The sequence below is a fragment of the Oncorhynchus kisutch genome, linkage group LG18 (assembly GCF_002021735.2).
Source record: "Oncorhynchus kisutch isolate 150728-3 linkage group LG18, Okis_V2, whole genome shotgun sequence".
Classification (NCBI taxonomy): Eukaryota; Metazoa; Chordata; class Actinopteri; order Salmoniformes; family Salmonidae; genus Oncorhynchus; species Oncorhynchus kisutch.
Window position 1 is genome coordinate 65,860,334 of NC_034191.2, and position 14,226 is coordinate 65,874,559.

The 14,226-nt window shown below is 42.0% G+C and overlaps 1 protein-coding gene across 1 annotated transcript in view; it reads left to right on the plus strand.

The window, feature by feature from the left end:
• Positions 1–14,226, plus strand: part of ctnnd2a (catenin (cadherin-associated protein), delta 2a) — a 386,866-nt gene that overhangs the window by 280,499 nt on the left and 92,141 nt on the right. Inside the window, exons 13-14 of the mRNA XM_031795295.1 lie at positions 524–656; positions 8,429–8,642. Coding sequence (XP_031651155.1) covers positions 524–656; positions 8,429–8,642 — 347 coding nt within the window. The remainder of the gene's footprint in view (positions 1–523; positions 657–8,428; positions 8,643–14,226) is intronic.

Here is a 14,226-nt window from a genome sequence, read left to right on the forward strand (position 1 = left end):
ACAGACAGACAGAGAGACAGAGACAGAGGCACATTGAGAGAGAGACAGAAACACATTGAGAGAGACAGACAGACAGAGAGACAGAGGCACATCGAGAGAGAGACAGAGACACATGGAGAGACAGAGGGGTAGATTATTATAGCAGGGGTGAGCAACACAGTAGGTATTCTATCCCTCCTGTATTTCTAATTCCTCTGTATTCCACAACAACCATGTGAGAAGGATAACATAATAAAGAAAACCATTTCCCCCATAATGATGTGAGAGAGAACATTTATTTCACTTTGTCCTGCGTATCAGTGGGAGTGTTAAACCTAATGAACTAACGGTGGTGACTGGCCTCACACACCCACACAACTAACGATCTTATGGTCTTCAACCTCGCAAATAAATGTCGCCTGCGGGTACTGTGTTGAGCTGTATAATCATCTAACAATTACATTTTTTCTCCTTCTCTCTCTATCTCCCCCCTCTTTTCCCCCTCTCTCTTTCTCTCCACCCCCCTTCCCTTCTCTTTCTGCAGGGAGTTTGGATGGAGGGATCCAGAGTTACCTGAAGTGATTCAGATGCTGCAGCACCAGTTCCCTTCAGTCCAGTCCAATGCTGCAGCCTACCTCCAACACCTCTGCTTCGGAGACAACAATATCAAATCAGAGGTAGCCTACCACTGTGCATGTGTGTGTGTTCGGCAAAGACAAAGTCCTTTCTACCATTCCCAAAACCCAGTGCATCTCCCTCTCTTTACAAATCCCTCTAAGGCTATCTGGAATAAACTGGTGTTAGAACCCTTTAACAAACTCTTCATTAATAAGCCTCCTATCGCCTTGACATTGCAGTAATCTGTTACATTGTGTTACATTGTGTTGTCTGCTCTGAATCCCTCACAATCCATTTTTACAACAGCAGACAGCATTGATGTGCCTCTGCCCTGCTCGATGAAATACATTCCTGCTGCGCCGCTGTCGGTCAATAGCTGCTTCACCCTCTTATTGAAAAGTGACGATGCACATTGTAAAATGCACAAAAACACATGTGCATACTCACTTGCACACACACACACACACACACACACACACACACACACACACACACACACACACACACACACACACACACACACACACACACACACACACACACACACACACACACACACACACACACACACACACACACACAGGTACAAACATAGTCTTTTTGTGTGTTGTAGCAGTTGGAATTATCGTTAAATAGAGCAGAGACACAATAAGAAGAAAGCTTGGTATTGACAGACAAGACAACGCTGTGATTTTCTCCACAAAGTATCAAGGGAGAGGGAGTGGGGAAGGGAGAGATGGGGAGAGGGAGAGAGTGGGGGAGGGAGAGATGGGGAGAGGGAGAGAGAGTGGAGGAGAGGGAAAGAGAGAGAGAGAGGGGTAGAGAGACAGTGAGAGGGAGCGAGAAGGGAGAGAAAGACTTAGAGAGAAAGAAAGAGAAGGGAGGGATGGAGGCCGGTATTTGATTCCAGGATATGGGTTCAAATAATGCAGAGAGTGTGCAAAGTAATGATTAGAGTGGTATGTGTGGGTGGGTGGGTGTAGGGCATCCGGAAGTCTAAAGTCTGGCCTTTATTGTGACTGACAACAGAGACAGTTTGGCAAATTCAGCTCAACATTATTTATAGCACGTCTACACACAAACATACACATCGCCCCCCTCTCATCTCTGTCTGGCTAAAGTTCAATCCCATCAGCTGTTTTTGTGGCTATATGATCTATCGATATCCATTTGTCCAGACGTGGCCTGTAGTCAAGCTGCAGTCTCTCTCTCTCTCTCTCTCTCTCTCTCTCTCACTCTCTCTCACTCTCTCTCACTCACGCTCTCTCTCTCACGCTCTCTCTCTCACGCTCTCTCTCTCACTCTCTCTCACGCTCTCTCACGCTCTCTCTCTCTCTCTCTCTCTCTCTCTCTCTCTCTCTCTCTCTCTCTCTCTCTCTCTCTCTCTCAATTCAATTCAATTCAAGGGCTTTATTGGCATGGGAAACATGTGTTAACATTGCCAAAGCAAGTGGGGTAGATAATATATAAAGTGAATATATAAAGTGAAATAAACAATAAAAATGAACAGTAAACATCACACATACAGAAGTTTCAAAACAATAAAGACATTACAAATGTCATATTATATATATACAGTGTTTTAACAATGTACAAATGGTAAAGGACACAAGATAAAATAAATAAGCATAGATATGGGTTGTATTTACAATGGTCTCTCTCTCTCTCTCTCTCTCACCCTCTCTTCTGTCTCATCCCTCTTCCATCCCTGCTTACCCTCATCTTCCCCCACCAAAACCTCCCTGTATTTTCCCCATGCGTCTCTTCTTTCTCTTCCTCCCTCCATTTTCTACATCCATTTCACTCCTCTTTTATATCCATGTCTCTCAGGTTTCATTGGATAAGCCTTGTGTTTCAGAACAGCATTTTCCTTTTGTTTATTACATAAACATTAGACATTAGTTGAGATGTACCATTTTTTGATATACTCAGACGACGTTTATTAGCATGTTTTTACCACTCCTATGTAAATGGTATATTATCAGACACTCAACAAGAAGGTTTGATTTCATTATTACTGAAACAGGATTCAAGTGGGGAATATAAAGACCCAGTCCTTTAAAAGAATTGGAGGCCCCTTACACTTCAGTGTTGTGATGCAAAAATTCTAGCAAAATGTATAGTATTAAAAAAGTATTGTCAGACATTATTAATTCTAATCAGACAGGTTTTTTACATGGACAATACATTGGTGATAATATAAGGCAAGTACTGGAAACAATAGAACACTATGAAAAATCTGTGAAACCAGGCCTATTATTCATAGTGGACTTTGAAAAGGATTAAGTATGACTGGAGAATATCTTATAAAATAGGTTAACATCATGTATATTAACCCGAGGTGTAAACTAGTAAATAATAGCTACTTCTCAGAAAGTTTTAAGCTGTCAAGAGGAGTAAAACAAGGTTGTCCACTATCGGCATATCTATTTATTATGGTCATTGAAATGTTGGCTATTAAAGTCAGATCCAAGAATAATATCAAGGGATTAGAAATACAGGGTTTAAAAACAAAGGTGTCATTGAAAGTTGTCTCACTTTCAGTTATTTGAAAATGAAATAATCTCCCAAATATGACTATTTTTAAAACAAGCCATAGAAAGTTAGTTGCAATTTCAATTTAATCCACCAGAAATGACAGAACAAATATTGTGGTTAAAATCAAATATACTAATTGATTAAACTTTTTTAAAACAGTTTAAAAAAGGTATAAACTTCGTAAATGCTATCATAAATACGACTGGTGGAGTTATGTCATAAATGCAGCTAATAAAAACATATGGAAATGTCTGCTCTACCCAAAATTACAAACAACTTATTTTTACCGCAAAAATGGAAGAGGGAAAAAGTTAGGAACTGCATTAAAGAGCAGAATTGGTTAAAGACAATTGTGATAAATAATAAAGTATACCAGTTTCATTTATAGACCAGAAATTTACAGCCGTGCCATATAGATTGCAAAATAGTTGGGAAGAGATTTTTGACGTACAGATTCCATGGCACATGGTTTATGAACTGATACACAAAACGACGGAAGATTCAAAACTTAGAATTTTTAAATTTGAATTATTATACAGAATTCTTGCAACCAACAGAATGCTATTTATATGGGGGACACAACCTTCCCAGCTCTGCAGATTGAGCTGCGAAGAGGCAGAATCATTCAATTATTTGTTTTGGTACTGTCCATATGTACAGTTGAAATCAGAAGTTTACATACACTTAGGTTGGAGTCATTAAAACTAGTTTTTCAACCACTCCACAAATTTCTTGTAAACAAACTATAGTTTTGGCGAGTCGGTTAGGACATCTACTTTGTGCATGACACAAGTCATTTTTCCAACAATTGTTTACAGACAGATTGGACATTTCCAGAAAATAATGTCATGGCTTTAGAAGCTTCTGATAGGCTAATTGACATAATTTGAGTCAATTGGAGGTGTACCTGTGGATGTATTTCAAGGCCTACCTTTAAAACTCTGTGCCTCTGCTTGACATCATGGGAAAATCAAAATAAATTGTAGACCTCCACAAGTCTGGTTCATCCTTGTGAGCAATTTCCAAATGCCTGAAGGTACCACGTTCATCTGTACAAACAATAGTACGCTAGTATAAACACTATGGGACCACACAGCCGTCATACCACTCAGGAAGGAGACGCGTTCTGTCTCCTAGAGATGAACATTATTTGGTGCGAAAAGTGCAAATCAATCCCAGAACAACAGCAAAGGACCTTGTGAAGATGCTGGAGGAAACAGGTCCAAAAGTATCTATATCCACAGTAAAACAAGTCCTACAGTGGGGCAAAAAAGTATTTAGTCAGTCACCAATTGTGACCAATTGTGAAGTTCTCCCACGTAAAAAGATGATAGAGGCCTGTAATTTTCATCATAGGTACACTTCAACTATGACAGACAAAAGGAGAAAAAAAATCCAGAAAATCACATTGTAGGATTTTTAATGAATTTATTTGCAAATTATGGTGGAAAATAAGTATTTGGTCACCTACAAACAATCAAGATGTCTTGCTCTCACAGACCTGTAACTTCTTCTTTAAGAGGCTCCTCTGTCCTCCACTCGTTACCTGTATTAATGGCAGCTGTTTGAACTTGATATCAGTATAAAAGATACCTGTCCACAACCTCAAACAGTCACACTCCAAACTCCACTATGGCCAAGACCAAAGAGCTGTCAAAGGACACCAGAAACAAAATTGTAGACCTGCACCAGGCTGGGAAGACTGAATCTGCAATAGGTAAGCAGCTTGGTTTGAAGAAATCAACTGTGGGAGCAAATATTAGGAAATGGAAGACATACAAGGACACTGATAATCTCCCTCGATCTGGGGCTCCACGCAAGATCTCACCCCGTGGGGTCAAAATGATCACAAGAACGGTGAGCAAAAATCCCAGAACCACACGGGGGGACCTAGTGAATGACCTGCAGAGAGCTGGGACCAAAGTAACAAAGCCTACCATCAGTAACACACTACGCCGCCAGGGACTCAAATCCTGCAGTGCCAGACGTGTCTCCCTGCTTAAGTCAGTACATGTCCAGGCCCGTCTGTAGTTTGCTAGTGAGCATTTGGATGATCCAGAAGAAGATTGGGAGAATGTCATATGGTCAGATGAAACCAAAATAGAACTTTTTGGTAAAAACTCAACTTGTCGTGTTTGGAGGATAAAGAATGCTGAGCAGCATCCAAAGAACACCATACCTGCTGTGAAGCATGGGGGGTGGAAACATCATGCTTTGGGGCTGTTTTTCTGCAAAGGAACCAGGACGACTGATCCGTGTAAAGGAAAGAATGAATGGGGCCATGTATCATGAGATTTTGAGTGAAAACCTCCTTCCACCAGCAAGGGCATTGAAGATGAAACGTGGCTGGGTCTTTCAGCATGACAATGATCCCAAACACACCGCCCGGGCAACGAAGGAGTGGCTTCGTAAGAAGCATTTCAAGGACCTGGAGTGGCCTAGCCAGTCTCAAGATCTCAACCCCATAGAAAATCTTTGGAGGGAGTTGAAAGTCCGTGTTGCCCAGCAACATCCCCAAAACATCACTGCTCTAGAGGAGATCTGCATAGAGGAATGGGCCAAAATACCAGAAACAGTGTGTGAAAACCTCGTGAAGACTTACAGAAAACGTTTGACCTCTGTCATTGCCAACAAAGGGTATATAACAAAGTATTGAGATAAACTTTTGTTATTGACCAAATACTCATTTTCCACCATTATTTGCAAATAAATTCATAGAAAATCCTCCAATGTGATTTAATCTGAAAGGCCGCTCAGGAAGGAAGAAGCCACTGTGTAACGTCGGGTCAGTGATGAGTGAGGAGTCAAATGCAGAGAGCGAAGTGAACGGGAAAAACGCTTTAATGTCCTTCAAAACGTAACAGGTCCAAACATGGGTGAATGCCCTAAAACACTGGCGCTAAACAAACCCAAAACCTAGTTACAAACACTGGACAGCGAAAACCCAAAACAAACACGATACATCACCAAACGTAACAAACCAACAAGCCCACACAAACACCAGCGGGCAAAACTATCTTAAATAACACCCATCCCAAAACCCCAACAAGGAACAGGTGAAAACAATTAGACAGAAACAAACGAAAAGGAAAAAGGGATCGGTGGCAGCTAATAGACCGGCGACGACGACCGCCGAGAGCCACCCGAGGAGGAAGGGGAGCCACCTTCGGTGGTATTCGTGACACACTGCTCCAAAACCGCCATATAAAACGGACTCAGTTATGGAAACGCTGCTGGCAGCGGAATCTAAAACAGCAGAGAGTTCCTACTACAATGCAACTCAAACATGAACGGAATGTGTCCCAATGGCCTAATCCCTGATTGTCTGCGAGTGGATTACAAACCCAAATGCAAACGTGGAAAACGCAGGGTAATCTGACAGAGACTAGGGTCGCTGTATTGTCAATTTGTTGTCTGTTGTATTTAAACGTATACATGATACTGCAACAAAATCTCCTCACAGGGACAATAAAGTCAGAAAAGCAAATTGTGTGTGTAATGTACAGATCTGTAACAAAGGCTCACACACATGGCTATGAACGTTGCCACACTTTCCACACATTCCCAGCTTGGCGTTCCTGTCATGGTCTCCCGTATCCCGAAGCCAGCCGATCACATTTCCCACAATTCCCACTCCACCCGTGCCAAGCAGCTGTAGCAAACACTAACTACTAGCGGTAAATGTAGTGCAGTAGCTATGCCCGCCATGAAACCGCAGGTCACAAACGAATCAATCCACAGCATAATCACCGTTATATACTGCTCCTAGGTATGGAGACAATGCACTTTTATGTGGATTATTAGATCATCAAGAGTATTGTCCCCTTAGTGGCTGTACGTGTCATGTGGGGGGAGTGGGGGGGTAGAAGAGAGGCTAGGAGAGGGGAGAGGAGATGAGAGGAGAGAAGATGAGTGAAGCGAGGAGAGGAGAGGGATGTTTTTGAGTATCAATGTATGTGGTTTGTTTAGTATTCAGTTCAGTGTTAATCCGGCTTAATTGAAAAGATAACTGAAATTAATTTGGAGAGATAAACTTCTGCAATGTTGTCAAACAGCTCTTGTAACCTTTCCTTGCCCCTTCTCTCCTCTCTGCCTTTCTTTTTCTCTCTCCCTGACTGTTTTCCCTTCACCTTCACTCTCACTCTCCCTCTTATCTCTTTCATTCCCTTCTCACTCCCTTTCTACCTTTTCCTCTCTCTCTCTGTTTCTGTCTCTCCCTCTGTGTGGGGATGCTATCTAAGGTTTGTGTGTAGAAGGTTCAGGTCAAGAACAGACGAAGCATTTAAAGGAGAAAGGCACTTGTAATCTGGACCAGCAGCTCTTTATAGCAGGAAATATGAACACTATTTATACTGAACAAAAATATAAACGCAACATGTAAAGTGTTGGTCCCATATTTCATGAGCTGAAATTAAAGATCCCAGAAATTTAGCATACACACAGAAATGTTATTTTTCTCACATTTTGTGCACAAATTTGTTTAGGATCTAAGACACGCGCACGCATGCACTCACACACATACACACACAAACACACAAACACACAACTCCAAATATTCACCAGTTGGTTGTTAAGGACATATAAATGTTTCTATGGTTAATGACCTCCTGTGAACCACTACCGAGATCTAGGATCATTATAACTCCCTGATGACTGGTTGGAACCCTCCTTTCTCTCTGCTCATTGGCCCCCTGATGGTTCCAGAAGGCCCTGTTGTGAAACAGTGGGGGAAGGCTATGTCTGTAACACCAGCGGGGGAAGGTTAGGATTGTAACTCCTGGAGGGCGAGACTGCTGGAAAAACAGTTTGAAGTTCTTGTCTGTCTCATCTCTCTGGAAATCACTGAGTGTACATGATTAGAATTTACATTTTGAGGTTTCATTTCGAATTGTGTTTTTATTTTATTTTTGTATTTTTTTACGGGTAAATCAGCTTAAATATTGCAGATAGATTGTGGGTTCTATCAATATAATTGTCTGCATCATTTCCATTCCCCCATATATAAATGTTCTTATTTCTTAAATATATTTTCCTTTATTATTATTTTCCCCTAAGCCTACCACCCCTCCCCTAAATGGTTTAATTTGTTATCAGTTTGATTTATTAGTTTGACTAGTAGTTTTCAAACTCAACAGTTTTTTACAATCGATGACAGCAAGTGGCTATTTTCTTCAATGTAGCCCATCTGTGTACCGCTGAGGCATTTGCTTGGGAAGCCAACACGTCTTCAAGCAAGGTTACTGACCTTTTTCACCACTATTTCTCTCTCTTTCTCTGTCTGATTAATCATCAGATTCGTCGTCAGGGTGGGATCCAGCTGCTGGTAGACCTGTTGGACCACCGTATGAGTGAGGTCCACCGCAGTGCCTGTGGAGCCTTGAGGAACCTGGTCTACGGCAAGGCCAACGACGACAACAAGATCACCCTGAAGAACTTTGGGGGCATACCTGCCCTCGTACGCCTGCTACGCAAGACGGGAGACGTGGAGATACGAGAACTGGTCACAGGTACAGGACACATATGACACACACACATAGACGTACACACACTGACACCTCTAAATTCCAGAAGACAGTGATAACTGTTTCCAATGGTTTAATTACTCATAAGTCCAGACTTATTCACTAGCAGGAGAACATAGCTGCTCAGTAGAGAAAACAATTTGAAGGAAAGCAGGATCAGTGAATTCAACGGTTTCAAGTCACACCTCTAGCATTCTGTCCGAATACTCAGACTGTCATTGTACACGAACAGACAAAGTCTCAACTGTCTTTGAGAGCACACACTGAAATATTAACACAAACCACAGTGCTTCTCTATGTGACGCTGGGAACAAACTCCCTCACTAGTCAACAAATATGAGAAACAAACAACTCCCACACACTGAACACACGTCTGTTTCGCTTCTTTCAGTCTTTTCTGGGGATGTTTCTATCTGCCAGATATGAGTTTTTTTGGCCTTGGTATCTCTGTGAGATTGCAGTTTTCACAACAGTCATGTTTCTTTAGCCCCTTAGGTGAGAACAGTGAGAACATCGGTGTGTGTTGGTTTGGTGTGGAGCATTAGAACCTTTGTTAAAACTTCTTATGGCTTGGGGGCAGTATTGAGTAGCTTGGATGAATAAGGTGCCCAGAGTAAACTGCCTGCTACTCAGGCCCAGAAGCTAAGATATGCATATTATTAGTAGATTTTGATAGAAAACACATTTCTAAAACTGTTTGAATGATCTCTGTGAGTATAATAGAACTCATATGGCAGGCAAAAACCTGAGAAGAAATCCAACCAGGAAGTGGGAAATCTGAGGTTTGTAGTTTTTCAAGTCATTGCCTATCCAAGATACAGTGTAAATTTGGTCCGTTTGCACTTCCTAATGCTTCCACTAGATGTCAACAGTCTTTAGAACCTTGTTTGAGGCTTCTACTGTGGAGGAGGATAGAATGATAGCTGATTGAGTAAGAGGTCTGGTAGAGTGCCATGAGCTCATTCAGGCGCGCTCCCGTGAGAGGTAGCTGCGTTCCATTGTATTTCTAAAGACAAAGGAATTCTCCGGTTGAAACATTATTGAAGATTTATGTTAAAAACATCCTAAAGATTGATTCTATACATCGTTTGACATGTTTCTACGAACTGTAATTGAATTTTTTTACTTTTCGTCTGGCCTGCGTATCGTGAATTTGGATGTGTGAACTAAAGGCGCGAACAAAAAGGAGGTATTTGGACATAAATGATGGACATTAGCGAACAAAACAAACATGTATTGTGGAACTGGGATTCCTGGGAGTGCATTCCGATGAAGATCATCAAAGCTAAGTGAATATTTATAATGCTATTTCTGACTTCTGTTGACTCCACAACATGGCGGATATCTGTATGGCTTGTTTTGGTCTCTGAGCACTGTACTCAGATTATAGCATGGTGTGCTTTTTCGGTAAAGCTTTTTTGAAATCTGACACAGCAGTTGCCTTTAGGAGAAGTTTATCTAAAGTTCCATGCATAACACTTGTATCTTTTGTCAATGTTTATTATGAGTATTTCTGTAAATTGATGTGGCTCTCTGCAAAATCACCGGATGTTTTGGAAGCAAAACATTACTGAACGTAGCGCACCAATGTAAACTGACATTTTTGGATATAAATATGAACTTTATCGAACAAAACATACATGTATTGTGTCACATGAAGCCCTATGAGTGTTATCTGATGAAGATCATCAAAGGTTAGTGATTAATTTTATCTATATTTCTGCTTTTTGTGACTCCTCTCTTTGGCTGGAAAAATTGCTGTGTTTTTCTGTGACTAGGTACTGACCTAACATAATCAGATTGTGTGCTTTCGTCGTAAAGCCTTTTTTAAATCGGACACTGTGGTGGGATTACCAACCATTCTATCTTGAAAATGGTGTAAAATACTTGTATGTTTGAGGAATTTTAATTATGAGATTTCTGTTGTTTTGAATTTGGAGCCCTGCACTTTCACTGGCTGTTCCCGTTAACGGGATCTCAGCCGTAAGAAGTTTAAGGCTTCTAAGACAGGCTAGCCAAGGAGAGATCCTGAAAGACTATTTTACATCAGGCTATATCAACACCTGGGGACCTTAATCCAAGCTTTTGTGTGTGTGTTTGTCTGTGAACGTTCATGCGTGTTTATCTCTGATGGGAGGGGCCAGATATACTTGGTCCCAGCCCATCTGTGACTAGTGATTAGCCTTGTGAATGGGCATTAAGAAGCCTATCAGCTAATCCGATGGAGCGAGTACCCCTGCCTAAATTGGCCGCCCTTTGGGCTGGCAGGCAGTATGGGACAGAGCCAGAATAGACTCTATTGTAAAGGCCTTCAAACCACTGAGGGGAGAAATGAGGCCTCTTGAAATAGCATTTAAGACTTGAGGACTTGTGTTAACTCCCAGTGCTAATGCCTAGGCTTTAGCTCAGTGGGCTAACATGGTCTTGAGTGTCACTGATGAACTGTGTTCGATACCCAGTCAATCACATTTTTCTTACACAGTGAAGCGGTGTTTAAACTGTAATTCAGGAGTAGTAATTTCTTCTTCTCCCTTTCCGTGGAGAGAGCTTGTTCAGAGATAAACACACACAGACACACATACACGAACAGACACACATACACGAACAGACACACATACACGAACACACACACAGGCACACAGACACACATACACGAACACACACAGGCACACAGACACACTGACATGAAAACAAAGGCACAAATACAGACAGAGGCTTCTTTTGTAGCATTATTTTGTTCAGAGATAAGGGAAGTGAGAGGAAGCGTGACCCTCATGTCCAGTTTGACCTCTGACTCCTCCCTCACAGCAACAACGCTCATCTCTCGGTCAGACAGTCTCAACGGAGACTGAGGACACAGAAGGCCAAAAACAATGTTTGTGTGCGAATACCCATACTAGCATCCTAAATAGTAGGCTGTTTTAATATGTAAAGAATAGTATGTGACATTTCAAAATCAAGTATGCTTTAAATGCCCGGATGTCATACCTTTTTGGCTTCTTATGTAGTATGAATGGACTGTAAAGTTTTGCATTCAAAATGGATGAAAGCAGGGCTTTGAGATTTGATAGCTCTCTGAAAGTAAACAAAAACAAAGGAAAGAAGACGAGCAAAGAATCTCCTGCAGTGTTCAAATGTAACTAGTATTTTCTTGGCCTCAAAATGATCACGGTTATTTAATCGTATATCTTTGAAAAGATAGTTATTTGCAGCCTGCCGTGCCTTTACTTTAGCTAAATACGATAGCTAATGTTAGCTACGTGCTTTAGTAGGATACCCGATAAACTTGATGTTGTTGAGCGACAACTTCATATTTAACCTAGATAGCTAGTTATATATGCGAAGCATGATATTCATGATATTCTACATACGTTTTACTAAACATTGTTCTTTTTTTTGTGTAGATTGAAACTTATTTTGCACACAATGTTGCTGCTACCGTCTCTTATGACCGAAAATGACTTCTGGACAGCTTTTTCTTTTAATTGGTCCAGACGAGAAGGATATACTGCTTTCCCGGCAACAGGCCCAAATCCCTGTCATTTGCGTGATGAAAAGATGCAGGAAAAGGGGGCGCAGGTTGGGATGCCTTCTGAGAATCCGTGGGCGAGCGAGTAAACTCCCACTGCCATCCGTTCTACTGGCTAACTAACATGCAATCATTGTAAAATAAAATTGGATGACCTACAATTACAAGTATCCTCCCAACGGGACATTAAAAACTGTAATATCTTATGTTTCACCGAGTCGTGACTGAACGACGACGCAGATAATAGGATTTTCCATGCACCGGCAGAACAGTGAACAGTCTGGTAAGACGAGGGGTGTGTGTCTATTTATCAATAACAGATGGTGCGCAATGTCTAATATTAAAGAAGACTTGAGGTTTAGCTCGCCTGAGGTAGAGTACCTTATGATAAGATGTAGATCGCACTCTCTACCATGGGAGTTCTCACCTATATTATTCGTAGCCATCTATTTACCACCACAGACCAATACTGGCACTAAGACCGCACTCATCCAACTCTATAAGGCCATAAGCAAACAAGAAAATGCTCACCCAGAAGTGGCGCTCCTAGATGCAAGGGGCTTTAATGCAGGCAAACTTTTACCACATTTTTACCAGCATGTCACATGTGCACCCAGAGGGGAAAAAAACACTCACTGTCTCTCTACCCCTCTCTCTCTCTCTCTCTCTCTACCCCTCTCGCTATCTCTCCTACCCCCTCTCTCTCTCTACCCCTCTCTCTTGCCCTCTCACTGTCTCACTACCCCCCCCTCTCTCTCTCGCTCTCTCTCTCTCTCTCGCCCTCTCACTGTCTCTCTACCCCTCTCTCTATCTCTCTCTCGCTCTTTCACTGTCTCTCTACCCCTCTCTCTCTCTCTATCTCTCTCTTGCCCTCTCACAGTCTCTCTACCCCTCTCTCTTTCTCTCTCTCTCTCTCTCTCTCTCTCTCGCCCTCTCACTGTCTCTCTAACCCCCTCTCTCTCTCTCTCTCTCTACCCCTCTCTCTATCTCTCTCTTGCCCTCTCACAGTCTCTCTACCCCTCTCTCTCTCTCAGGTCAGGAAGTTCAGCTCATTTTGTGGGCAGTGAGCACATAGCCTGTCTTCTCTTGAGAGCGATGTCTGCCTATGGCGGCCTTTCTCAATAGCAAGGTTATGATCACTGAGTCTGTACATAGTCAAAGCTTCCCTTAAGTTTGTGTCAGTCACAGTGGTCATGTATTCTGCCACTGTGTACTCTCTGTTTAGGGCCAAATAGCATTCTAGTTTGCTCTGTTTTTTTGTTAATTCTTTCCAATGTGTCAAGTAATTATCTTTTTGTTTTCTCATGATTTGGTTGGGTCTAATTGTGCTGTTGTCCTGGGGCTCTGTGGGGTGTGTTTGTGTTTGTGAACAGAGCCCCAGGACCAGCTTGCTTAGGGGACTCTTCTCCAGGTTCATCTCTCTGTAGGTGATGGCTTTGTTATGGAAGGTTTGGGAATCGCTTCGGATTTTAATAATTAGTGGGGATCGGCCTAATTCTGCTCTGCATGCATTATTTGGTGTTCTACGTTGTACACTGAGGATATTTTTGCAGAATTCTGCATGCAGAGTCTCAATTTGGTGTTTTTCCCATTTTGTGAAGTCTTGGTTGGTGAGCTGACCCCAAAGCTCACAGCCATAAAGGGCAAAGGGATCTATGACTGATTCAAGTATTTTTAGCCAGGGCCTATTTGGTATGTTGAAATTTATGTTCCTTTTGATGGCATAGAATGCCCTTCTTGCCTTGTCTCTCAGATCGTTCACAGCTTTGTGGAAGTTACCTGTGGCGCTGATGTTTAGGCCGAGGTATGTATAGTTTTTTGTGTGCTCAAGGGCAACAGTGTCTAGTTGGAATTTGTAGTTGTGGTCCTGGCGACTGGACCTTTTTGGAACACAATTATTTTGGTCTTACTGAGATTTGCTGTCAGGGCCCAGGTCTGACAGAATCTGTGCAGAAGATCTAGTTGCTGCTGTAGGCCCTCCTTGGTTGGTGACAGAAGCACCAGATCACCAGCAAACAGTAGACATTTGACTTCGGATTC